This window comes from Phaeoacremonium minimum (genome assembly GCF_000392275.1).
Source record: "Phaeoacremonium minimum UCRPA7 unplaced genomic scaffold PA7_03_scaffold_555, whole genome shotgun sequence".
In the NCBI taxonomy this organism is placed as follows: Eukaryota; Fungi; Ascomycota; class Sordariomycetes; order Togniniales; family Togniniaceae; genus Phaeoacremonium; species Phaeoacremonium minimum.
Genome location: NW_006921457.1, coordinates 83,390 through 110,434, shown reverse-complemented (window position 1 = coordinate 110,434; position 27,045 = coordinate 83,390). Strand labels below are relative to the sequence as shown.

Here is a 27,045-nt window from a genome sequence, read left to right as displayed (position 1 = left end):
CAGCCCAAGAGAAGAGCTCTGCACACGCGGACATTCCACCGACACAGCGTCGACTACTGCTGCCAAGAGGCAGGTCTCCAAGTTGGAAGGCGAGATGTTGGCGAGGACGCTCCTGTTGCAGGTGCCATTCTTCGAAACAAGTGCAAAGACTGGTGAAAATATAGAGGAAGCCTTCGCGGAAATTGTGCAGGCGGTTTTGAAGGAGATGGGCTTGGATACTACAAATGAGAAGGAAAGAAAAGCGCTCCAACTGCGCTGTGACCGAGAGCACGCATGTCAAAAGCAATACACCAAACAAGGAACACTACCTGAAGCAGTAATTCCCAAGCAGTCTCACGCCCAAACGGACCCTGGAGATGTCCCAACAGCAGCAGGAGACATCGAGAAAATGCATCAAAGGCTGAGCGAGATCGAGACACCTGCACAGCGACCAGCCAGGCGGGAAACTGGTTTGCAGCGGATGAAGAGGGTTTTTAAAAAGAAGCCTCCAGCAATGGTGCCCGATGTCGCAGCTTGCTAAGTTCTTTACCCAGAACTGAAAATCGTATCATCATAATGGTCCGCCTGGCAAGACGTACCTGCTGACCTGTTTAAATACCCAAGATCTGCTCTCTGCGGCAGTCCGCGACATGAGAAAACGCCATGCTATGCTATGCTGTACCCGAATGTTTGTTCACTCGAGGGACTTCGAAGCATCATTCAAAGCCATCATCAATGGCTTTGAGGACGCAACGACGAAAAGGACTACCAGTCCACTGCCCAGCCATTCTCGTCAAGGAACTCTTCGCACGCTTGCTTTAGGCCTAGATTGGATCTTAAGTCAGACGGATATAGTGGCTCTCTGGTTAAAGGATCTGTGGGATGTCTCCGTAGATGCTCCATAATAGATGCCCTTTCGTATGATTTGCCCGTCTTTGTCTGTGTTCATGTTAGCAGTCGCCTAGGCCCAGGGATGAGAAAAGGGCATTGGAGAGGATTACAATGACTGGATCGACCATGATCCCAAAGCTGATATCATCAATAGCCCAGTCAGGAACATTACGCCTCTTGTCTTCGGCCGACCTCGCCTTTTCAAACACTCTCCTTGTTTGCGCAATTTTGCTCTCCCACTCAGCGGTGACTTCCCGCCTATCGCTCTCGCCTGCGCAGGAGGCAACGGCCTCATCTCTCTCTCGTTCCATCAGGAGGACAATATCGGTCTCGAGCTCGCTGCCTTCGCGCTGTCGCCTCTTCTCTAGGTCGTCCCACCTTTCCTTCTTGCATTTGAGTACCTGCGCTGTTATCGCAGATAAGCTCTTATCACCAGTGAGAACACATTGTTCGTGGGCACGCTTCGCATTTTCCAAGGCATCGTCGTAGTCTTTGAGGGCTAGCTGAGCTTGGGAGAGGTAGTAGAAGGCCTTTAGGTTGTCGGGTGCCAGCTCGAGGCATGTGCCGCAATCGGACACAACACTATCCCACAACTTCAACTTCAGCCTTGCCATGGCTCGGTTCGTGTAGAGGGCAGGGTTTCTAGGGTCGGCTATTATTCTACGGAAAACAACGGTCCAAGGTCAGCTCGAACATGTGCATGTCCTGCTCTCAAGCTTGCAGGAGGAGGGGCATTATCGAAGGATATGTTATTACGCTTTTGAATAGAGGCCCTCAGCGCCAATATAATCGCCGGACTGGAAGTGCCGGTTACCCTCCTCCTTCAGCAGGATTGACTTTCCCGCCATGTCTTCTTGTGTTTGGTAAGTACAGGCTCTTCAGCAGGATCTGGTATGCTGCGAGTGCTGGACCGTATGTGCCGAGACCAAGATGATCAATCCGGTGTTGCGGCGTGCTGAGTCAAACAACAAGGCTGGACATGGGCCCTCGTCGACTACAGATCTGCAGCCTGATCGCGAGTCTAATTATGTCGGGCTGTAGAGGTAGAGTGCTTGAAAGTGCAAGAATGCGATATTGGGCAGAGGTGATTGTATCGATTGGAGTCAGGGTTGAGCCGGCCAGCATTGCAGGTGTGGTGGTGGGGGTGGGACGCCTAAAGCACAGAGCTATTTGGTACCTGGTCTGAGAGAATAGCGCGTTCCAGCTACCTAGCGGCCGGCAGGCAAGGCGCCGTTTGCGTTTGTGTGACGGATACCCGGCCATTTGTCAACCTCGCGAATCTTCTAGAATGCGGATGCCGCATTCGCGTCAGTTGACGATCCTCGCTCATCCTCACTACAGTTCCTGCCCCACGCCATGTAGACTGGCATCTTCGGAGTGGCTGGCGAAGGCAAATAGCAAAGGCAGCCTGGGAAATGAATCGAGTTTTCTCTTCTGAAGGTCCTTAGATGGACTTGTCCAGTGCGCCTTCAGAGACCTGAATGTTGAGTTCCTAGATCCTGTGGCTTCGAAGTCACCAGACGAGAAAGCGAGGACCTCACCGTTGAACGCCGAGCGGGACCTGTCTTGATAAGACACAGCTTGATCGAGCCTCTCCGGGCATCATAGAGGTAGAAATCGAGCCATATCGCTAAAAGATACAACAAGCAATCCAGCCAAAAAAAGCCCCAAAGCTTTCGGGCCATGCCCACGGACAGTTTTGTGGGGCTTTTTCCGTAATGCCGGCAACCCTCCGAAGGCCACCGGCTCGGAGATGTTCCGAAATCCCTTTGCGACTTCAACGACGCCACAGCCGGACAGGTCCAATATATGGCGTAAAGAAAGGGTAGATCTCACGATGCACACCAAGCCGAGTCGTCTTTGACCACGCTATCACAGCAAGCCTCCCTCGAGGGCGATATCAGGTCTGGAGTTGACCAATAAATCAACATTATTAAAAGCAGGATATGAATAATATAAGGTCCAAATTCATGATCTATGTATTGCATGCTCTGTCGCATTACTCATTCATCCCAATGCTGCCAACCCGACCCGTCCATGCTACTGTCGAGTTGTCGTCATCGTCTATCATAAGATGCTCCGTATTCCTAATACCGCATTGTACTAGCGCCATGAACAACCGAGGCGCGAAAATCAAAAAGACAGACCATGTGGGTATGCGACAATGTAGACATGCTTCCCTAACACAAGAACCGTTCGACCTCGTTATAATCTTACATACGCCTCCGAAAGAAGTCCCTGAACAGCGGCAGCTCCATCTCCTAGATGAAAGCGCCATCACCGCCACTAGGCGGGCTATTCCTTCTTCCACCCGGCGGAGGAGGAGGAGGCGCGGCATCCCGGCTTCCGTCCCGGATCTCATGCCACCTTCTCGCGCTCTCCTCGTAGTCTGTTAGTTGGGCGTCCGTCTCTTTCTCGTTGCTCCCTCTGCGCGGCGGACTGTTTGTGATGCCACGGCCGTATCTTGCCGTTTTATCATCGGTATATGGCTCGGCCTCCTCAGCCTCCTCGTCATCATACGTCGGCAGAGCAGGCATGCTATGTGAGTCACCCTTGACAAGGCCCAATCGCTCCTCTTCCGTAGCGCCCTTGACATGCGGGTTCGAGTATCCTCGGCTTGATATGCCGGGACGAGCAAAGGGGCGACTCGGCGGAGGGTCCTGTGCCCCGTCCTCTCCGGTACCAGCTTGTTGTTGATGCCGCCTAAAGACGTTTTGAAAGGAGAACTGACGGCGAGCGGAATGGGGCGGTGGTGTGGGCGGCGCCAGCTGGCTGCTGGCCATGCTGCCCTGTGATGCCTGGCGGTTGTCTCCGCCGAATTGCACTCGGCGGCCGCTCGAGAGGCTAGCCCCCGAGCCCTCGTACTCCGTTTTGCCGCCAGGGAGACCGTAACCGCCCTGCCCGTAGAAAACATCATCGCCAGACTTTTGGCCATGGACCGAGATCTCGGTCAACTGAACAGGGTGCATTGGGCTCTGGACCTTGGTGGGATCTTGGTTGGCGCGGAAGTCCGGATGGCCGGGTAGTAATGCACTTTTTGCACGACTTCGGATCGTGCCTACAATGCTGGAGAGGGCGCCTGGAGAGGTGGGCCGATCGTGCTCGGCCAGCTCGTCGTCAGTGGGGAAATGCGACATTCCAAGGGGAGGATGCGGCATCGGCGGTGCAGGTGTAAATGGATTGGGGGAGGTCATGGCTCTCGATCGCTGGCTGCCGATTATCGTCTTCCGCCTGCGCAGGCCATCCCACTCAAATGTCGACCCATCTTCGCTGACAGGCTCCAGCCGCTCTCGTTCTTTCTCCTCATGAAGTCGCTTGAGCTCCTCCACCTCCATGTTCTGTCGTGCAACAGAGAAGCGCCTGACAATGGCGGCAGCGCCACGGATGGCATCAGCCTTGGGCTCTGTTTCTGGCTGCTCTTGTTCGGCAATTGTGTGAATCTGGTCCAGATCACCTGAGAAGACGGCCGCATCGGGTACATCTTTGGCGGACTTGGAGAGCTGGAGGAGGACGACTCCAGAGCAGATGGTCAAGAAGCCCATGACAACGGTGACGATGGATGTTGCCGTGCCTTTGAAGCCTCGAAATAGGACAGCTGATGTGATGATAGTGGTACTGGTGAAATAGACGTAATAGGTAGGCGTGACAAGAGCGGCATTGAAGAGGTTAAGGGCTTTCTGTTGATGCGATTAGCAGCTGATTCCACGCCGAAAGAGTCAATTGGGCTCGTCAAGCAAGTCACATACATTCAAGAAGATGATCTCTGTCAACAGCGTTCCAATCACAAACACCAGCAGAACGTATAGGAACCACTGGTTGAACTGTGGGGTGCCCCCTATCTGCGCCACGATCGCGGCGCCGAGGCCCTGAGTTGCCACCACACTGAGTCCTCCGACCCAACTGCAGATAGAAATGTAGACCAGCATGTTCTTCTTGCCGTACTTGGGACCTAACCAAAAGGCAACGATGGCGGAGCCAACAATAATGACACCGGCGTAGGAGAGAAAGCCGGGCGCAATGACAAACTTCTGCATCTGCTGGATGTTGGCGACGGAGGATTCCTGGGGAGCGTTCATGACGATGACGACGGAACCGACGATGCAGAGGAAGCAAGCCACCTTGCCGACCATGCTCAGTCGCTCCTTTAGGAAGATGGCGGACAGGACGGTTGTGATGACGACGCTCAGGGCCCCGAGCGGCGTGACAAGAATGGCATCCGTAAAGGCATATGCCACAAAGTTCAAAACCTCGCCCAGGATCATCAATGTCATGCCCGACCACCAGTAGGCATTCTTGAGGTAGCCATAGCCTTCGCCGGCAACCTCGTTATACTTCTCGTTGGCCTTGAGCAGGCCCACCTTCTTGAGAACAAAAGATGTTCCGATGAACGCGCCTGAGCCTACGGCGAGGGAGATACCGATCGCCTTGAAGACGGGTGGTCGCTCATCGGTTGAATCGGTGAGCCCCCCGGAGCGAGCATAGATCTCATGGGCCCCGGTGAGAATGTGAGCGGGATCCATCGTCGGCTGTGGCTGTGGCAGTTGCTGTTAGAGGCGAGGGAAACCCCTCGAGTGGTGTTGTGGAGGAAGGACCGTTCTTCCTTAGGGATTCGAGATCTAGTTCGAACTCGAATACTAGCTCGGGCGGTTTGCTTCAAGGGCTGAGGGTTTCGTCTGTTGTAGAAGAGTAGGTCTTGACCTATGCTCGTCTGCTTTGCTTGAGAGGATGCTATAAGCTAACGGCAGGGCATCATCGCTGTCGCTGGAAAGATTAAACGTGAGAAGTCGAGGACCCAATGCTGAACGAGTCGACCTGTTTCCCTTCAATGTCTCGCCTCTTGCGCAGCGCCAGGCCCAGACTCAGGCGGTTTGTTCGTGGCCGTATGAGGGAGTGTGTCGTATTGGTGAGACCGGAGTGGGAGGGCCTGGGAACAATGATCAATCGGATTGGATGTCGATTGAGAGAGACGAAAGATATAACAGGATCCCAAGAACAGAACTGTACTGTTGTGGATATGGTCGTCGGTGTGGGACGGGAAGATGCTGAGTTGGAAGCAGGTAGAGAGCGAGTAGATCTGGGAGGATCTGGGAGGGGAGAACTCTCGGCGGCAGACGATGTGATCGGAGAGGTAGCGGCAGCAGCAGTCGTAGATGTGTATCCGCGGTCACACGAGAAGGAGGAGGAGGAGGAGGAGGACCTGAACGAATCCAACGGGTCTAAGGGTATTTTGGGTATCTGAGTATCTTTTCCGCAGCGAGTCAGCAGAGGGAACCAGAGAAGATACCCGGGTATAATAGATCTGGCAAGGCAAGGCAAGGCAAGGATAAGGATAGATGAGGATGAGGATGAGGATGATGGCGCAAAGATGCACTGCAGAGAACTACAGTAGTTCATCGCCCGACTCACAGACAGCTGAGGTAACATACAAGAGGTGCAGAATTGGTTACCGTGTATGGTATCTTGAGACGTTGAATGTTCCGCGCCCAGCAAGTCCCCGACAAGACGGGGGAGGCTTGGGGCGGTGGAGGAGGCCCGTGGGCTGGTCGGTCCCTCGTCGCTCGTCGCCGTCGCACCTACGTAACTACGTAACTACGTAAACTCGTCCAGTTGTTGTTGCAGAGCAGCAGCAGGAGCAGCAGCAGAGAGGGAACCAGGGAACCTCCCCGGGGGCGGGCGCCAACCCAAGCAAGAGGGTGGTGGGGGGTGGGTGGCTCGTAGTGGTGTAGGTGGTCTGGTGGTGTAGGCGGGTGTGGATACGTAGATGGCAAGTACAGTACCGTACGCACTCCGCACCTGAGCACCTACCTGCTGCGTAGATAGCGTAGGTACATGTACCGGTACCTTAGCTACCAGTCAATAACTACTGTAGGTGATCTAGACCCCAAGAAAAGCAATGGCGGCGTCGCTGCAGCTGCTACAAATACGCAGAACGCCTGAGCTGGCCAGCCGAGGAAACAGAACAGGCAGATGCTCTTGATTAGAATTAGAATGTTGTGCAGCGGAGAGCAAGAAAGGTAGCGCCGGAGCGGAGGGATGGAGGGAAGCCGAAAGAAATACCGGTACCTAATAAGCGTGGTGGTTGTGGTGGTGAAGCTGAAGCTGAAGCTGAAGCTGGGTAGAGAGATACCTACCTAGCCTTCCAGGGGAAGAGGGTTGCTCGGGAAGCACCAACAGGAATGCGGCGACAGTCGGTACCCCGTAGTAACAGCAACAACCCGCACGCACATATAACAAGATGGGCTATTAGGTATATCTGATCGAGATATTGATCAATACCCGGGCATCACGCTATCTGGAGTACACGTCGAACATAGGAACCCGACTGCCAAAATTTCTAGTCTACTGTCTGTATGTATGGACGGATGCAACGATACGGGAACGGGCTGGCGGTCGACCAAACAGACTTGGAACGACACCATCATCATCATCATCGTTGTCGTCCTCGTCCTCGTCCTACTCCTACTCCTACTCCTCGGTGTTGCATTCATTATCAAGAGCCTTGGAAGAAAGAGAATGGATGACGGAGGGAGGGCCGATCCACCCCCCAAAACCATACCAAACCAAACCAAACCAAACCAAACGTTGCCAGGGGCCGCAGCAACGCTAAACCCCCCTTGGACCCTAGCCCCGGTTCACTAATCCAGAAAAGGCTGAGCGGCTGGGAATCTTGCTGGCGTCCTTGGTCCTGGGTCTGGTCCCGCCAACCGCCGTCTCTGTTAGTGTCCCGAGGCATTGGACCAGCTACGACACTAACAGCGCCTTGAAATAGAAGGGTCTGGACTTTGGTGTCCGGGTACGAAGCTACAAACCTGAAGATACAAGGAGACGAAGCGTAGGCACTGGCGAGACTAGCTCTCCTGGCAGCGACACGAGACACCCCGGGACAAGCAGGGAAAAGGGACTGACTGGCCTGCAGAGACAGACCAAACAAACGGCACTTCGCTTGCGCAACTGGGTGAACTTAACGTTACCGGGCACCCTAACAAACGCCATACTATGCAGTAAGCCTCTCTGTGTCCAATCTCCATGCCGCTCTCACCACACCAGCTTGCCTACTGGGCCTAGCTTTTCTCTCTCTGCCACCACCACCACCACCACCACCACCACGGCAGCATGCTAGACTCGAGACTCTCTACTGAGTACGGTACGATACAGTGCAGTGCAGTGCAGTAGCTGACGACAGGTTGCAGCCCGTACTCCCTAGACACTCTGCAGCATGGGCACCTGGTTCGCGGAGACCAGAGAGGCAGTGCACTCGCACCCAGTGTACTGCAGTAGTGGGTGGACAGTAAACTACCTAGCTCGCCTAACTTGATACTATGGTATTCACTACCCGGCGGCGGCGGCGAATCTGGGTATCCCATGCAACATGCAAGCCCATTGTCATTTCAGTGCAGTCTAGTGTAGACGGCATGTTCGGTGCAGCTATTCTGGGACAAGACCTACCGCTACCTGCCTCAGTAGTTAGCTACCTACATACCTACCTACCCGAGTTGAAGGTTATCGCCCTTCATTAGTCGACGCATGGTAGGTAGATCTAGCCTATGAAGATGATACTGCGTAGTCTGTACGATACCATGACATCCTTTGCTCGTCGTGTCTTGCCTTCACCATCATCGCCAACTTCATCAACGCGGCAGAGAGCCCACATGAATAGAGTTTGTAGGTACAAAGGCAGGTAGGGAGGATGGCACCTGTCAGATGTCCTGTTACCGATATTCATTCAGGGGCCCAGTTTTCGGGTAGACTCTCCTCGTCAGCCACCCCCCTGCTCAAAGCCATTTGCTGAACAGCGCGGGAATGGAAATGGATGCAGAAATCCCACTCCTGCCGGACTGTTGGCCGGCTTCCTAAGGTCAGCAAGGTTTTATAATCAAAGCTGCACTGCACTGGAAATACACACAGTCAGACACGCCAAAGACATCATCTGTCAACAGTATTAGCATCCCACGGAGGAGACCTCCCAGGCTAGACGGAAACAGCCCCATGTTTCGCACAGTTCTATTTCTAGTCCTAGACTCCCTCGCGAGCCTCGGTACCCTCGATCATTCTCCTCTTTAGCCGCCACCAGAATGCTGCAGATGCACGCTGCCATCCTCTCACTTTGGGTCAAGGTCACTTCTAATCCATACCAAACTGTGTACCTGATCCCTTGATCCTTTCGTCGCTCAATCGACTCGTCTGGTGCTGGTGGTCGCACTCTGAGGTTTGGTTTGGCTGGGCTTGGCGAGGATACGAAACCCTCTCTTGCTGTCTGTCTGATGTCGCTGGCTTTCCCTTCGTGGTGCGTCCTGCTACCAATGTCGTCTCGCCAAGTGACATTCGCTTCCCTTCTCGGCTGAGATGATGTCAACGTCGCAGCGCAAAGTCATGTCGCCGATACCTTGATAGGCTAGACGCCGCCGAACCTGTTACGCTTAGGGCAAAAGGTCCTGGATCGAGGGGCTCCCCTGTCTCCATTCTCTGGCACCAGTGATCCTCCCTCAATCGGGAGACCCTGATCGCCCTCTTGATAGACTTAAGATTTGCAATAAACTCTCCAAGCTCATGCCAATGATCAATCGTCCGATGCAAGCCTTTCTAGACCTATGTAGCAGGCAGGGATTAGCACAAGCTGATCTTAATAGAAGTTCAATCGCTATCAAGCATCGCTGTTTGTTACCGGTACTTCTCTATCCACGCCGAGCGAACCAGATCAATTAACAAAGCCGGATCGTTTGAATGTTCTTCTGGAAACTGACTGTATCATTAGCTCTCCTACCGCAATGAGCTTGTACAGCTGGTAAGAAGCGCTCACTGGCAAAACCGTGCCGCACCTGCGCGACCGACCTGGGCACGGCCTCTCGAACACCGCGCGGTACACACGTGCGCCCATCTTTGCGACAAAAGCCGTGGCAGCCTGAACCGGGATTTACGCACATCGCAACTGGGCCGCGCCTAAATCCCCTCTTGTTATTTGGCCGCTGTGAGCTCTGACAACTGTGTATCATGCACCTGCTATCGTTTGCAATGCTACCGCCTATATGCAAGTCTCTGCACTATCACATTTTCGAACTCTGCAGACAGCCGCTGCTATACCCAGTAGAATGGATCAAGATTGTCAAACACGACCACAGCAGGTGCCGGCAGTGATTAGCAGGGAATAGATAGCGAAGCTTGTTTCCTAGGTATCTTCACGGCCGTTTCTAATCGTTGACAGAGTGGCCATCAGAGGCTCGTAGACTTTCAAATGGAGAGTGAGGACATTTGGCCTCGCAGTCGATGCTCCTGGTATTGGCCGCCCATGGCTGGCACCATGATCATTGGTGTGCAATTTTTTTTTTTTTTTTTTGGCTTACCCCCTTCCAATCCCACCTCTCAGTACTTGACGATTTTATCTACCCAATGATAGTTGCTGGCAAGATTGAGCCGTCTCACCACATCCTGATCGTCCACCGCGTCCAAATAGAGCATATCTACTCTTGAGTATGAAAGCCCAAAATTGATCGAGCGCATGTTGACAGAAAAATCTAAATTGCCTCATAGGTATCACTAATAATATAGGGTGCAGTTGATGAAAGGCATGTTTGACACATGTTTAACGGCAAGTATTGCCCTCAATCTCGCAGGCCATGTGTCATGTCAACGCCTGTTGAGAGTTGAAATGTGCTCTTTTTTTGCTTCGTCTATAAAGGCACCCCTAGCATCAACAGCCTTGTGAGGTTTAGCCTGTATAGATATACTGTAAGCAACTGTCGCAAAAGTCACATGTCGTGAGACATGATTGTTCTCAAACGGAAGACCTTTGCCAGATGGCTGAGCTTGTCACAGTTACAACCCTATGGTGGGATGCGGGTAGAGTCTGACATTTGAAAAATTCTAACTTTTGTCTGATTATAAAATGTAAATGCTATTCAAGTCGCTACCTAATAAATCAACTGATCATCATACGCCCTCACACTCTCAAGATAACCCTTAACCTGGTTGTAGTCCTTGCAAACTGCGAGGAAAAATTAGCAACAGTCGGGTGAAATGACATGTCCCAGGCCAACTCACCGTGCTTGGCATCCCATCCATCAGAGCCTCCCATGAATTTCGGAGAAGTTGTTTCATGGCCCTCAAGCGCCATGTCGCCGCAACACATAATAGACTGCCGTAGGTAGTCAAAGCAGTGAATCATATGCCAGTGATGGTCATCTGGTACGGTTGTATTTGATGTGAGGCCAGAATATGTCTGCACCATGGCGTACTGGAGAGATATTAGCTTCAGTATGTTACGGCTTACATATCCAACGTACTAAGCAGTGTAGTTGATGTGTCAACGAAGTCGTGAAAACAGTCTTATCCGGCCAATCGATTGGAGTCGGTAGATCATGGTATTTTTTGGTGTCGTTAACCCAGACGAAACCCATGCCCTCTGTTACTTTTATTAGCGCCGGCTTGGAATAGGATGAAAGACATGGTCATACTAGGCATGAGGGCATTCCATTTGTCCAAGACCTCGGGCCTGAAGAATTCTGAGGTATTGTCGGGCGCGTATGATTGATCGGGGGAGAACTTCGTAATCTGTTGCGAGACTGTGGGGTATATTAGTGTCACCGATTATCATGGACTTTCTTTACTGATGCCATACATCTTGGCCCAACCCCTGTCATATCGCCTGTAAAGTCCCACGGATTGACCGGCCTCTTTCGCAGCTGCTCCCGGACTAAGAGCCCAAGGATAACCAGCAACAGTAGTGTGTCGACGATCCACCTGCAGGAGCTCAGGGCAGAGAGAAGTCGGCTCCGCCTTTGTCTCTTGCTCAGGCTTTGCATGTGTTCACCGTCCCATTGCTTCTCGTCACCCATTAGAGACTCGTCGACTTCAGTGCTGGACTCATCGTGATCATCACTGGTGAGCTGGATGTTTTCGTATTTGTGTCGCTGCGGCTCCATGTCAACGTGGTCAGGCGAGGGATGTTGGGAACTTTCAGATATGCTTAATTGACAAGAGATAGAAGCCCGTGAAAACGAACCTCCAGCGCCATGCCTCCGCTTATAAGGTGTTTCTGAAGGTGAGGCTACTTTGGTCGGATATCCACCTGATCCCCGTGAATATGCGCCAAGGCTGCGACGCTGTTGTTTGATCCTCACAAGGCCTCTGCGAACTGGCAGGCATAACCGAATATGGGACGTTCGAAGCGAGAACCCAGGACTGGTCGATTGGCGTTGGACTCGACTGATCAATGTTAGAGATCCAAGTCAATGTGTCGACCGCTAAACGTGAGCGGTTAGCGTCAAACAACTTTGAGACGTGCACCCGTAGTCTAGCTAATCCAAGCTAGCGTAGTCGAAGCTGTACAGGGGTAGAATGCACTATTCAGTTAAGGCATTTCGAAATCCCCGAGCAAAAAATTGTTGTCATTCCGCACCGAAATATCGACTCGACCAGCTGACATTCCGGCAGCCACGTCCTATAAGCACTGAGCGGTATCTACTGCAAAGTATGTAGAATAGCTTGCTTCAACGCGGACAACAGTCATCATGGAAGGGATCTGGTCTAATAGCAGTAAATCTCCAATGCCTTTATCAATCGAAAAAAGGGCCGTCGGCACGAGACCTAGGCCTAGGCTAGCTCCACGTGCACGAACAACGAACTATGCTCACTCATTTGACGATAGGGAACCATATCTTGATTCAGTAAATGATGAAACCTTGCTGGATGATATTGGACGACTAGTATGTATAGTTCCCTCAACTACTCTCTAACATGTACGACTTCCCACAATCGTGATCTGCTGTTTCCTAAACTCAATCTCAAGACTTCTCCGTCAAGACTTTATTGTCCTGTGGCCTTTCAATGTCAGACTCGTGGTCCGAGTCTCGCTTCATATCGTTAAAGTCGGTATTGATGACGAAGTCCTCCTTGTCAATGTGCCTGAACGTGAAGAAGAATATCACTGTGAAAACACCACCGACGATACTTGGTCCCGCAAAGGCCCAGATGAGCAGAGGGTCCCGAATGGCGGGCGCGGTAGCCAAACCAATGGCAGCAGAAATCGCGGTCATGAATAGATTCAGCGAAGCCACGAGACCCTTCATGTTCTTAGGTGAGCGAGAGTAGGCGATGCCATAAGCGGTGACATTGACGAAGATCTCGGCCACGGCAGTGATGATAATAGGGATGGCGTAATAAGCGTATGACACACTGGACAACGAATTTTCACCTTCGGGGACTATGTCGGCGCATGTTGTTGCATCATAACCGCAGGGCGATGTTTGGTAGACATAGTACTGAAGAACAGAAAATCCAAGGGAGCCAACTGTGCAGAGGCCGAAGCCAAAGGTCATACGTGCAATTGCGCCCCATTTGATTCCTCGCCGTCTAAGAAACGGATAAACAATATGATTCATGATAGGAACAGCTAGCGATGTGGTCAGTGGAAGTGCTCTCTTCACGGAAGTCGTAATTCGAAGGCTCACCAATGACGATGCTGACAGAGTTCAGATTGTCTAGTAGATCGTTAGGGAGACCGTTTGTCTGCATACCAGCAGTAAGCGCATTGGCAGCGGCACCGAGCCCTCCGTCGTTGATCTGGAAGATGGGCTGAAACAGGAATATTCCACAGGCTTGGAAGGTTCGGCGGACATCATCAACAAACTGATCATCATATGCGTAAACCTTTGTACTGCCAGCAGCAGCTCGCACGCTTGGCTTGCCGAGGTCCCAGAAGCCCTTTCGGCCGATTCTCTTCAAGCCTCCGTGGGCGAAAATGTCACCGAGGACCTTAAAAACATTGCCAAGATCAGAGCCCCCGGGCGGTTGTTTTATAAGACGTGGGTTGAGATACCACAACAGAGGCGGCAGCATAAGGTATAGAATGGTAGGAATAAGGTATGCAGCCCAGTATCCAACGATTTTAGCAAGGTATGTCGTTGGAATTCCGAAGCAAGCACCGATGTTGATGAGAAGGTAGAACCACAGCATGACACTGTTGATGGACTCCTCGGGGTCAACAATGACTTTCTCGCCATTCTTGTCGGTGATGACGTGCGCCACCTTGTGAGGGCTTTGATCCATTACGGTGGGCGAAATGTTTGGTTTGAATTGAGCTTCAGAAGTAGTTAGACCATGTACCAGATTCCTTCAGGTTACTGAGACGCGACTCACCTGCACCGATAGAAAGCATGTACAGAGACAGTGCAAAGGGCCCAATAGCATTTCCTGACTGGAGGACGGGCGGGAGTGCAGAGATGATCATGATGATGTGGGCAAGTCCGCAGACGGCAACGCCCCAGCAGATCATCTTGAAGCGTCCATATTTGGTATCGGCAAGCCATCCAAAGTAAACGGGAAGAGCATACGCCAAAAATTTGAACGCTTCGGTCATGGCCGTGGCTACCACGGAGCCCTTTCCAAGAGCACCTGCCGTATATTGAGAACCAGGCGCAGATGCACCCGCACCGTTGCCATCAGGAGGCAATGGGGCACGAATGAAGTTCTTGTATACTTGGTTGCAACCATAATAGGACGCACGCTCCGCAAACTCGACAGCGCAGAGATAATAACAAGTTGCCGGCATAGCGCCAGCAACACGTCGAAGCGTAGACTTCTCTTCTTCCGTTGGTAGAACAAGACCGTGAAAGGTCGCGACCTCCTCCTCGCCATGGATAGCCGATTTGTTGTCACCGGGGATGGTCAGCGGATCCTGCACTTCATAGGAAGGCCGAACAGCGCTGACGGGCGCGCCGACGGTTGCTATTTGAGTAGCAGTGTCTAGAGTTCAGATTTTTAGCAAGTCAAACTACAGAATGCGCACTTGAGGTTATGTTTTCTCACCCATATTTGCTAATAGAAATGGACACTCCTTTAGGCAAATGGTTGCTTCTGAGCGAAGATCAAAGTTCTGTGAATATGCCAGACGTACCACCCTCAAATACCCGAGAACTCGCTCAGCAACTAAGGGGCGGCATGTTATATACCAGCATTGCGGCACCCTTGGCCCTACTGCATGTTCTGGGTCTCAATGTAGATTTCATCCGGCTATTACTGGGAATCATTGCGATAAGCAAGACAGTCTTTGCAGCTCGGAATGATATTGGACGGCCGCTGGTTCATTGAGTATCGCCGAACGTTGAGGGATTGATCTTCGGCCATGCTTCCTCGTTGATAGGTTCACTCATGCCAAGAGCAATTGTATCCAGTCTGCGTAGACGCCACCAGCGGATCAAGCTACTCTTGGAACCTTGTTGCAGCCACTTGGCTAGGCTTATCTGGCCATTCTTCATAGGAAATGAGGAGTGAGAAGTGAATCAAGGTCTGTCTAGAATCACTATAAAGCCTTGGCCGCCCATTTTCATTCGTTCTCATTGGCTAGAATCCCGTAGGCGATTCATTCAACGGAGTTTGTTGCATAGACATCAGCTTGGCTCAAGCTTGGCTGCCTTTCTTGTGTTCACGCCCCGGTAGCCGCGCCAGGGGTCGCAGCGCCATGACGACTTAGGCAGGTGCTTGGCGAGATAAAGGGGCGTCTGGGGTAAGTTGTGGCTGGCAACATCACAACGATGCTGCTTCCAGAACTCTTGGCACGATAACATGTAGGCCGCGCTTGGCAGTAAAATGCGCCAGGCCAATCGTTGTCGCCCGCCATCGGCCGCTTTGATGTTGCCATCATGCTCGCAGACTGAACACTTTTACATAAATCAATGGTAGATAACGTTAAATCTTGTTAATGTGACTTGATCGGATTAGTTCTCGGCACGCCATCAGTCAGTATCAATCACCCGCCACCGCTCGACGCCGACCTCGAGCCAGCTTAGATGCACTAAGCCAAGAACCTTTATATGGCAGGTCAAAGTGCGAAGACCGCCTACTTCCTTGCTCATCGTCAACCTGGCTCTGTTGAACCCAGGGGGTGGGACCCATCTAGTATCCATGCACATGTACACCCTGCCATGTGGTGCCGAACCATGGTATGGTAGTACTGTATTTTTAGATGTCGTTCTAGCAAGTCACTGTCAATAGCAAGGATGCTTATTTGGTAATGAGGTACTATGCAGTAGAGATGAGGAGCTGTAGATGGAAGACTTTCGTTGACAGCATTGGCTCTATTTTGTTTATTCTAGAAGAACCCATACTGCCCTATTTCTATCTCGATCTGTAAATTCACCTGTAGAGTACGGCGTCTTTCCGGTCTGAAATCCTCGTGTAATGATGCAATCCATATCCAAATAATATCATTGCACTATGTCTTTGGTTCAGCAAGTACCTCGAATATTGGGGTGGTCCAAACTGCCCAATTGTCTGATGCTTCTGGTGTACCAAAAGGAAGCAGTGACGCCAACCGCATCCTGTTCGGGCACGAAATCAGCTAACTGTCTACAACTGATGAAAAGGAGCCACTTCATACTTATATTTGCCAGGCGCAATGTGACTGCCATTGGAGAACTTGCCAAGCCACCAAAATGAATAGATTCCTTGACGAAACAAGTCGATTTGGGGAAAAGTGACAAGATTATTCTCATCGTCAGTAGCAGGATCGAAAAAGTCCTGACTTCCGGCATTTGCATAAGAAGTCGCGGTTCCGACGAAGCCATTCTCCCCGACGACTGGGGGATACTTCCAGTCACGTTCCTTCCATGTTTCTTCAAATATCTGTACAACATGTTAGAAATTTGGACAGAATGCTATCAGAGAGACTTGGTATGACTAACATCCCATCGCAGCTCACGAGACCCGTATTTTAGAAGAACACTAAGTCTAGGGAAATCTTGTTCATCTAGAGTCGTGTTGAATGAAAACCTAGCACACGTGAGAATCTTTATGCTGATTTGGAAGAGTATTGTGACAACCTACCATGGTTTGTTGGCCAGCGATACATATTGAGTTGTGGAACTCATTCTAGGATATCTAAGCTTGTCATGAAACAATCCCTTCGTTCTTAGTTCACTCTTGACGCTTCCTGCGACACCTGAGTACCCAGATGAGCGCTTCATTCAACCAGATCTACAAAATAAACGTACCAAAATAAGGCACGGAAAGTTGTTCGCCAGTGCTAGCTCTGACGAGAATTTTGCCAGAGAAAACTGGCAGTCATGATTCGCTGAGGCCGGAAGGAATGTCGAAAATGAACCTGGAACAAATCAGTTGTCGCTAATCTAAGAAGACTTTACATATAGCTCTGCTGATAACTCACTCCTGTCTTAGTTTGACCAGGCTGAAGCTTGTAAGTGCCGCTCGGTAACTTCACCTGGGGAATGATATCTATGGGGTTCTGCATCACATCGAAGTATTGTCCAACAGCTTCAAATCCACTTGCATCTGGGGCAGTGAAGGAGTTGTAGCCACCGTCTGGCAATACTTCGAAAGTGTACACCACTTCACCTTTAGCATTGTTTGTGATGTCTACCCTGTGGTATCGTGAGTAGTGATGAGTATCGTTGAGTACAAACTTGGAATAGCTCAACTGGGTATCAAAGCCCAAGACCTTTGTCGCATTGACAAGACCGTTGCCAATCTGTGTCGCTGATGCCCTTTTATCGGTGATACCGAGAGCTGAGCCCCAAATTAGAGGCTCTCCGGATGACAGAATGCGTGCATGCACCTTGCCGGCGATGCTCGGTCCATGGATCGCCCGACCTCCAAATTCTCCAATGTACAAGGCGGCGACTCCAGCAATGTATGGGCATGCCATAGATGTACCACTCATGCTTGCGTAGCCTCCATTCAAGTACAGACTGAGAATATTGCTTCCTGGAGCGGCAATGTCTGGTTTTAAATTGAGATCATACGTGCCGCCGAAACTGGTAAAGTAACTTGGCGTGTAGGCTTGATTGTTGAAGATACCAACAAATTCAGCAATATCCGGGATGGAGGCAGTAACAGATCCTCCATTCAGTACAGTTGAGACAATAGCCTCGGCCGGCAGTGTCTGCAAAGTGGCCCAGAATGACGTATAATCTCCGATGTAAACACCGTCATTGTCCGGAACTTCCGGTACGTATAGGAATATATACTGAGGATTGAACGGAGCCAAATTCTTTTCCTTTGTTCCGGGGGAGCAAAACCCAATTTTTATGAGTGGAATAACTGTCTGAAGATCTGGCGTGTCTGCCGGAAGCGGTGAACACGGATCTAGAGGGAGGACTGGATAATCCTTGATAGAAGGAGGAAAGCCATAGCCGCTTGAATACGCAATTTTGAGAACCTCTCTTTGGTCATCTTGATTAAAAGATGCGGAAAAAGAAAGAGAAGGTGTCTGTGTGGCCTCAATAGATGCAACGGCTAGTACATTCTTTCCTGATGAGCCAGAGCTAGCAAGGAAAGGACCAAGTTGACCATTGTTTCCAGCTGCAATTGTAACAACAACACCTGCGCTAACCAGTCGATCGGCTACAAGCGCCCAGGCGTTGTCTCCCCATCCCGAAGGACCACCAATTGATGCGGTGATCACATCAGCCTGTTCATGTTAGCACACTATCTTGATGTCTAATCGATGGTTTGAAGGGGAGGCCATACCCCTGCATTGTATGCGTATAGAAAGGACTCAATCAGAGTGTCTTCATCAGTAATCCCCTAAAGTGAAGTTAGTACGGGAAGCAATGACAGAAGTCATTTACAACATCTCCCTCTCCAAATGACAGGGCGGCCATACCGCTGTGGTGAAGACCTTGAACGCAAGAAGGGTCGCCTCAGGTGCTACACCAGTAAACCTATGAAGCAGTATTTAGAATGGGTTGCCACATGCTTCAATGTGTCTGTACTTGCCAGCCATTCTTGCCTGCAATGATGCCTGCCACATGCGTACCATGCCCATAGTAATCAAGGGGATCAGGATCCGGGACCTTCTCTCCATCATTGGGCCAATCTACATTATCAGAGATTAGGACGAAGTATTACAAGAATCGAATAGGCATGAAGCAGAACAGGAAACCTACAGCCGTCTCCGACAAAGTCATAGCTTCTAGCTACTTTGAAACCTGGGCCGAATCCGCCTCCGAGCTACAAGTTATCATTAGTATAGCATTAGGTAGAGTGGGTCAAGAAACGGACATCTGGATGAAGGTAATCAATACCGGTATCAATCACGGCAACGATAGCACCTTTGCCATAGATGCCAGCTTCATGCAGCTTGTCGACTCCAGTCATATTATGAATCGAGTAATCAGCGGCTCCAACGGCGCCATTGAATGTTGCATTCAAAATAGGTTGCAGTTGTGTTCTTGTGGCTGGCCAAGCTCGAGCGACATTGCTAATGGCAGATAGAGAATTCGCATCATCGAGTGCCGTTTCAATGCTGAGACCAGAGAAGACATCAGTGTTGTTGAAAAGTCTGACAATTTTGGTCCCTTTCCGAGAGCCGATCTCCTTGACAGCTTCAGCATAGCCCGTAGCCTATGTTATTTTGGTTAGACGGAGCACTTGAGGTGAGGCCAATCATAATGCATACACCAGTGAACTCAAGAATATATCGTTGAGGCGTGGCTTGCCCGCCTTCTGTGACTGACTTTGCATCTTCTTCTCGACTCTGGGCCAAGCGGAAGCCTGTAACCGCAAAGCACACCAATATTTTCAAGGCCCGCATCATTACACGATATCGATTGGAGTTGCCGGATCAGATAAACTTCCATCGGTAGCTGAAATGTTTGAGGAAGATACTTTTTAATAGCATCCAGAGTGAAACTTGTGCCATCATCGCTCCGCGCTAGAGACCAATATTTCCCGTGAAGGAAAGTGCTAAAGTCATGTTGCCCAACACAAACCTAGCAAAGCACTGCAGACAACTTGGGTGTTCATAGCTTCCTGAAAAAGATCAATCCCCCTTGGAGGATCGATTGTCTACTACTGCGCTCTAAGTGTGCTCCATTTGGTTATCTAAGGCTAGGAGTATGAGAGATGAGGGAGCTGTATTGGTTTCTCCTCATCGAGCAATGAGGGCTAATTGTGACCTGCCATATTGGACCTGGATCTTAACGATATTCCGATGTTGGTCTTGTTGATTTCAGTGATGAGAAGTGTCACGACATCGAGTTGACATGTATGGTTGCTCCACTTTACTGGCTTGGCTGCATTGTGCTCCAGGGGATCTGACCCTGATTTCTCCATACTTTCCATTCTCCTGGTTGGTTGTGTCTATTCTTAGGGTTGCAACCGAATGAGGCGAATTGACCTGACCCGAATCGCCGAAACTGATCATGATAAGCTCCTGGATGACATGACCGTTGCTCCGATTAGTTTCTATCACATCATGATAAATGCTAAATTCAAACTAGTTTATGATCTTGAGAGTCTCTTTGTGTTCGGGTGTACGACAGTGCAGTGACTCGCTGTTGACTCTGGATCTTATAGTTGGTACGGAATTCCAACAATGGGAATGTGGAAGGTATGTTGAACGATGACGGTTTCGGAAAGTAGAGTTGCACGAAAACCTTTGGAAAGGTCAATGAAACGGATGGACTAACCGGCATCATTGGCTCGCCACGACGCTGTAGGGTAGGGTCGCAGCTCAAAGGGTCAATACTCACAATCTTATCTTATCTACTTGGTTGCAATCCTCTGTGCTATAGACCGGAGAGCCATACGAGGGCCTAAATAAGTAAGGCGCAAACAAGAAATTTGGATCGCTAGGTTTAACTCCATTATTGGTCTTTCCCTGCTAGTCGGAGCATGATATTCCGTGACAAGTGAGCGCTGTCAGCTTTCTCTTCTTCCCTCCGATCAACCAATCACTGTTTACATAATTGAAGACGACAGTAGCTGCTGGTCCAGGCATGTCGCTGTTCTCGTCAGCACTTTTAGCCAAGATGAGGGAACATCAGCTGAAGCTTTGATGAAACGTGTAATAAACAAGATCCCCATACTTTGTTTTACATCTGCTAATATGAACAGTCTTCTGCTTCATATCGCAAGTGTCACAATCTAGATTATACTCACTGGTTGATGGCGGTAATATAGGTATGAAATGGTGGCGAGGGGTAGCGAGCGGGAATTATGGAACCAGGATGTTGGGACATTGCTCGCTCTCATGGCTCGTTCTAAAGATAGCTTAGTAGACGAACCTTCTAAGAAGTTCTTGAGTGGCTATCATCAACTTAATCTCTTTCCGTGAAGTTTCAGTGGGACGGAAGGAAGAGAACCAAGCACGCCAAGCCTTACCATACCTTATTAAGACATTGGTGATATTGTTGATGACTGCCACGGTCTGGGAATTACAAGCTCACTCGGTCGACAAAATTATGAAATATTCATGTCAAAGGTAGCATACGTACTTTTTAACCTCGAGCTCACTTCAAGTAGCTGTATGCGGTATATGCTTCTTTTCCAAGACTGTCTGTACTCCATGTTTGGCTGAAGAGTCCTCGTCCTAGACTTAGAACAGCATGTTATCCATCACAAGCCACTCTCTCTTTATGATAAAGCCTAGTGAAGGAGATAAAGACTCACGTTGTCACATCTGCACAGCAGCCACGTTTGCTATGTCTTCATTGTTCAGATCTCCTTACCAGCCATTCGGCCTGGATCTGCTGATAAGCTTTCCTTTTCTTTTGACCATATGAATTGCTCCGGCTGCTTGTAGCTATCACCTACACTCGCTCCCGCATGTTACCGTTCTTTTGTGAGAGGAGCTGGTGTTGTATGAAAGCAATTCCCCACTAGATTTGGCATCACAGTATCATCAAAACTTATGAACCGCGTCGCATTGGCAGAAGAGCTGTTGACTTCTTTTTATTTGATAGTATTATCCTACTCTATACCTAATACTCTTTTGGTTCTGTTGATGTCTCGTGGAACCAGTCGAGCAGTGCAGTTGCGCGGAGTTGCAACGAATGATTCCTTGAGGAGAAGACCTTCTAAAGGATCAATAATGTGGGGATCTTGCGAGCTCTCGGCTGCAGGAAGAATCTCGAAATGGGCAATTAGATGCAGAAATGCCGTGTATAATGCTTTATGGGCTAAATGGTTGGCGATGCACATCCGCCCGCCAATGCCAAAACCAAATTGGTGCAAGTGTGTGGTCCCTGCTTGAAGCCAACGTTCTGGCACGAAGTTGTCGGGGTCAGGAAATACGGTAGGATCTTCTCGTCAAATTAGCATCACAGGACAATATTGATTTTAAAGGAAAATATTAGAGGCGCGGCTTCAGGTGTAGGCGGAGAAAGATATTACCTTTAGAACAAGCCCAAGTATTCATCAACACTAGTGTTTTCTGAGGAATTGTAGCCGGGCCCCAAGTCGCAGTATAATCGTCGTGGGTCGCTCTAGGTAAGCCGAGCTTCAGAGCCGTATAACAGCGGCCGACTTCCTTTGTAAAAGCATCAATGAAGTCTACCTTAACATGTGACACATCAGCAGCGCCGAGAAGACGACTATCAGTCTGCACGATAGACTCGAATGCCTTGTTTTGGATATCCTGCCGATGTGCAAGTAACAGAATGGCCCATCCAACAGTGGGCTGACTTGTATCCGCGCCAGCCATCATACTCAAGCTGACACTAAGCAATTCCCCCTCAGACATACCCTTGCTCTCCGGGTCTTTGAGAACATTGCCCTGAATGCAGGGTTTATCAACGCCTCTAGCCACTTCCGCTCGCAGATTCTCTAGGAGAACCTTGTGGTACCCAACCCTTCGTCTACCGATATCAGCCATATAGTGCCCATCACGAAGACCGACCCAAGCGGCTACAGTCTTGATGGGCCGCAGTATGGGGATATAATTTTCATAGTTTTGAGACGTGTCTCGTAGGCGAGATATCTCGGTTTCCACGTGTACCATTTCAGCGAACACGGTATTACCACGCAATTGTTTGACATCTTCGACCCTTGAGATGGAGTCAGTCGGGAAACTCTGCGCTGACGGACGAGAACACCTACCGTGTTCCATAATTCAATGTCAAGACTAAGTTCATCGCATATTTGCGCACAGGATCCCGAAAATCCACGGTACTGTCTCTCCTACGGAGCGATGCAGCCAGTAGATCTGATAGAAAACCCCTAGATTCAGAGTTTATAATCTACACGTGAGTTAGAACATGCTGAAAGATGGTGAGCACGCAGAAAGTCGGGTTTTCATTAAGTTACTGACCGGCTGATATGAATCAACTGCAACCTTGTTCATGGCCGTGGCACCAATTTTCCGCCGTCGTTTACAGCTCTCGTTCCAAGGGCTGGTTCCGATGCTTGTGACAGAAGACCCTCTCTGAACTTTGGCGTGTAGGACATAAAACAGCGGGCGTGAGTTCATTGCCTCTCGCTGACCTAGGAATAATTCACGAGCGGCCGACGCACTATTAACCACCACGGCGGTGCGCTCACCTAGCTGAACCTGAAAAACATCGCCATATTGCTGGGACCATATTCTGAACTGTTCCGCGTGTACTTTGCCCCAGAGCCACGGCAAACTCCCAACTAAGGGAAGCCCACGGGGCCCAGGTAGGTTGGGAACCCTTGACAAGTAGCGAGTGATTTCACTCCCGATTATGTACAATAGGAAGGCCACAGCTGGTAAGATCACAGTGTAGTATAATGAGAATTTGGAAAGTAGCCCTGAGGACCAGAAACCCAAAATAGGAGGCACAACTGCTTCTGTTGACGACAATGCCATCTTACCGTCGCAGGTGGTCCAAATGATATTCCTAGCTGTAGGAGCGGAATATTGAAAGAGGTTGAGAAACCTAGAATGTGATGCAAATCAAAGCACATATTTCTCTAGACCCTGGTCATCAATCTCGAAGATTGTGATTCCTAATCTTTCTTTCGCCACCGCAGGGATTAGAATTAAGCCCCCTTAGAATATTTCCTGGCATTCCGATATCTTCGCACTAGGCGGGTTTAGCAGGTATGATGCGACTTTCTAGGGCAGGCAGAAGCAAAACCCACGTAGATATGCACTAAAGACGCAACGAAACCCGCGTCACATCTCGATGTGGAGTATCAAGGCTAGGCTACAAGGTTGAAATCTGGCTGAAAGGTGACACTGTGTGCAAATTATTCTCAGTCACTTGTCGAACAGGAGAGAAGAAGTATAATAGATATTATATGACCGTGGAGCACCCTGTTGGTCGTCCCATGGCACAGAGTAGAGAAGATTCTGAGTTATAGCATGGCGGCAGCACTCATGAAACCAGATCACCAAATTTCACCCTTGTTACCAGCTACGAATCTTCATAATCTTGGTCGTTGGAGTCTTCCACAACTTCCCCGCCATATTTTATTACCGAAATATTTCCATCTCTCGACATCTGCTATGGATGTCTTGGCGCATTCTAGCGGAAGAGTTGATTTCGACCTAGTATTGCACAACTGCGCCATCAAGCAAATCAGCGTTCTAGATTTTACAATTGCATACCGTCGTAGTATAATGTTTCCAGTGCCAAGTTCATCGCAGGATTTGTCTATTTTCAGCTAGCAGATGCTGTCATGTTGGACTGAAGCACGCAATACTGGGGTTGATTACTTTGTAACTGGGGCTAACATTTAGTTAGTCCTAGTCATATCCACCTCGATTTGGCCTTAGTATCAAGAAACCAGCCGAAGACTGCTCAGTCATAGTATTTCGAATATGTGTTAAGTTCTAAATAATGACTAGCCGCAAAGCGAACAAAAATGTGATCCACGTTGGTGGTCTAATTATGCCTAAAGAGTTCTCGGAATGGCGTTGGTGGAGCCGTCTGAAGAGATAGCGCCTTGAATTCTCGTTGAGACGGAAGAGCAACTTTTTCGAGGGGAGTAACACTTGAGCCTGCGCAACTATGTGGAGCTGGGTGGCCACTGATATAGTAATAGCGGATTGGACAAGGCACTTGACCATATTGAGCATCAAGAAGTCGGGGTTCTGGATTTTAGAGCCATATTTGTTGGTACAGGTTCCATCGTATAGCCTGTGGATAATATATAGGGACATTGTCTGAAAACAAATACTGCTCGATATTTGGAGTCATAGTCATCCTGCACATTCACCTCCTATATTATATGACGCCCACGCCTCTGGAAGCATCTGTTTGCTCACAGTGGTAGACAAATGTCTGACTACGCCTCAGATAAGCACCCCGAGCGAGGGAATGCTGCAGGAGTAGATGACTCGAATTCATTCTTGCAAGTAGATGATGCAGCAGTGCGTCGTCTTGTTCGCAAGACCGATCTCATCCTGATGCCCGTATTGAGTGAGTTTGAGCAACAATCACAACAACAACGTGACTTTAATTCTGCGGTCTAGAAAGGAAACTACAGTTTTCAAAGGGTTGACTGTGCTGACCATATCTGTTTTAATAAAGCCCTAGCATATTATACGCACACTCTTGATCGCGCGAATCTTGGAAATGCAAAAACGGCCGGAATTGAGAAAGACCTTGGAATGGTCGGTAATCAATATAGCCTCATACTCGTTGTGTTTTATATCACATATTCTTTGATGAGTGTACCATGGACAGTCACTGCGAAGCGCTTCAGTCCGGCTCTAGTCATGCCAGTGCTCATTGCGGGATGGGGCATCTGTACCCTCGGCAGCGTGGCCGTCAAGTGAGTGGCTCTCAAGAGGGCATTGCGCTCATCTTTACTAATATATTTTGTAGAACCTTTGGTCAATTTTTGGCGTGCAGAACGTTAATGGGCGTGTTTGAGGCTGCCTATCTTCCATGTGCTGTCTATTATTGTTCCCTGTTCTATACTAGGCGAGAGCTCGGGTTTCGAACGGCTATCTTTTACCAAATGGGCGTCATAGCTGTACGTCATATTCCTGATGCTTTCTTCCCTCTAGACTAGCCTTGAATACTCACAGACAATCAGTCAGCTACAAGCGGCCTTATATCGTGGAGTGTGTTTCAATGGCACAAGGACTTGAAAGTTGGTTCAATCACTCTAATCTAGTGTATTTTGTAGAGCTTTGACTTACTCTATTCCCCTTTTCTAGGGTTGGCAATATTTATTCCTGATAGAGGGCTCGATTACTATCGGCATTGCAGTCCTTCTGGCGTTAATTCTGCCGAGAAGCCCAGCAAAGTGTCGTTGGTTCTCTGACCAGGAGAAAAGTCTCGCCGAGATGAGACTGCGCTTGGATTCACAGGACGAGGATCCAGGAGTCAGGCTTCCTGACGTGTTTGCGCAATTCCGGCATGGTCCCACATTGGCCTTCGCGGCGCTGGCTTTCTTCCACGGTGTTGGCTTCACCAGTAGCTCGAATTTCCTCCCGGTGATTATCAAGCGACTAACCACAGACGCTGTGCAGGCTAACTTATATACAATTGGCCCTAACCTCTCTGCATCAGTGGCTTTGCTCCTCGCCAGCTATTTATCCGATCGCCTCGCACAGCGAGCTTTATTTGCGTGTGGTGCTCTTGCGATATCACTGATCGGATTTGTTCTGCTGGGATCCCTTGACTTGGTCAACCTTGTTGAAGTCGGCTATTTCCTAACATTCCTCCTGACCTTTGGCGTTTTCACCCCTGGACTCTTGACACCAGTCTGGCTGTCATCAAATATCCCCAAGACAACAGGGCGGGCTGTTTCACTTGGCATGAGCTATATGGCACAGAATCTAGCTGGCATTGTCTCATCTCTGATCTTTCGAAATCAAGATGCACCCGTCTATAAACCCGCTCTTATCACCGCTGCTGTGTGTCAAGGCTTTTATATAATAGGAGCTGTAGTCTTGCGGCAATATTATGCTCGCCTCAATAGCAAGCTTGACCGCGGGGATATACCAAACGCACCAGGAATGGAAGAAAATCCTAATTATAGGTATGCGATATAGTAGTATTGGTAGTACAATTATGAAAGGGAGGACAACGGGCATAAGTCGAGAAGTTGTTTAGAGTGAAGTATACATGGATGCAAAATGATATTTAGCCTCACTCAAGTCAAGGCATTGAAATTCTCATGACGTTTCATGATCACTATTATGCTGCCATTGTGGCTTGTCTTCTCAATCTGTGCTGCGGCAACTCAGCTTGACCATCCGTTTTGCATTAAGTGGCGTCGCTAACTGCCCGAGGGTCTAATTCTCGAATCTGAACTGTTGTATGAACTGGTGAATTGATGCTGTGTCGTAGACTGCAGTGCGTTGGAGGTAATTTGAGCTTTCTCCCTCTTTGCTCAAGCTCACCTCGATGATTTTCCTTGTCATCCAAGCTAACTCACGGCTATACTCTACAATACCAAGCCACCGCTTTTGATCATCAGACACACGCTCTATAGCACGATCCCATAATGACTCCCATCTAT

At 49.6% G+C, this 27,045-nt stretch overlaps 5 protein-coding genes across 5 annotated transcripts; all 5 read right to left on the bottom strand.

The window, feature by feature from the left end:
* Positions 1-929: 929 nt before the first annotated feature.
* Positions 930-1,484, bottom strand: UCRPA7_7784 (putative e3 ubiquitin-protein ligase chip protein; the record flags this gene model as incomplete). Its single annotated transcript, XM_007920307.1, has 1 exon — positions 930-1,484. The coding sequence occupies one exon, from the start codon at positions 1,482-1,484 to the stop codon at positions 930-932; it is 555 nt and encodes a 184-aa protein (XP_007918498.1).
* Positions 1,485-3,131: 1,647 nt separating this feature from the next.
* Positions 3,132-5,390, bottom strand: UCRPA7_7783 (putative non-imprinted in prader-willi angelman syndrome region protein 2 protein; the record flags this gene model as incomplete). The annotated part of the gene is made up of 2 exons (XM_007920306.1): positions 3,132-4,547; positions 4,617-5,390. The coding sequence occupies 2 exons, from the start codon at positions 5,388-5,390 to the stop codon at positions 3,132-3,134; spliced, it is 2,190 nt and encodes a 729-aa protein (XP_007918497.1).
* Positions 5,391-10,775: 5,385 nt separating this feature from the next.
* On the bottom strand, positions 10,776-11,786 carry UCRPA7_7782 (hypothetical protein; the record flags this gene model as incomplete). The annotated part of the gene is made up of 5 exons (XM_007920305.1): positions 10,776-10,849; positions 10,906-11,098; positions 11,148-11,266; positions 11,319-11,426; positions 11,483-11,786. The coding sequence occupies 5 exons, from the start codon at positions 11,784-11,786 to the stop codon at positions 10,776-10,778; spliced, it is 798 nt and encodes a 265-aa protein (XP_007918496.1).
* Positions 11,787-12,647: 861 nt separating this feature from the next.
* Positions 12,648-14,674, bottom strand: UCRPA7_7781 (putative peptide transporter ptr2 protein; the record flags this gene model as incomplete). The annotated part of the gene is made up of 4 exons (XM_007920304.1): positions 12,648-13,255; positions 13,314-13,943; positions 14,002-14,607; positions 14,671-14,674. The coding sequence occupies 4 exons, from the start codon at positions 14,672-14,674 to the stop codon at positions 12,648-12,650; spliced, it is 1,848 nt and encodes a 615-aa protein (XP_007918495.1).
* A 2,325-nt stretch (positions 14,675-16,999) lies between these two features.
* On the bottom strand, positions 17,000-18,646 carry UCRPA7_7780 (putative serin endopeptidase protein; the record flags this gene model as incomplete). The annotated part of the gene is made up of 4 exons (XM_007920303.1): positions 17,000-17,845; positions 18,349-18,405; positions 18,485-18,542; positions 18,594-18,646. The coding sequence occupies 4 exons, from the start codon at positions 18,644-18,646 to the stop codon at positions 17,000-17,002; spliced, it is 1,014 nt and encodes a 337-aa protein (XP_007918494.1).
* Positions 18,647-27,045: the final 8,399 nt, after the last annotated feature.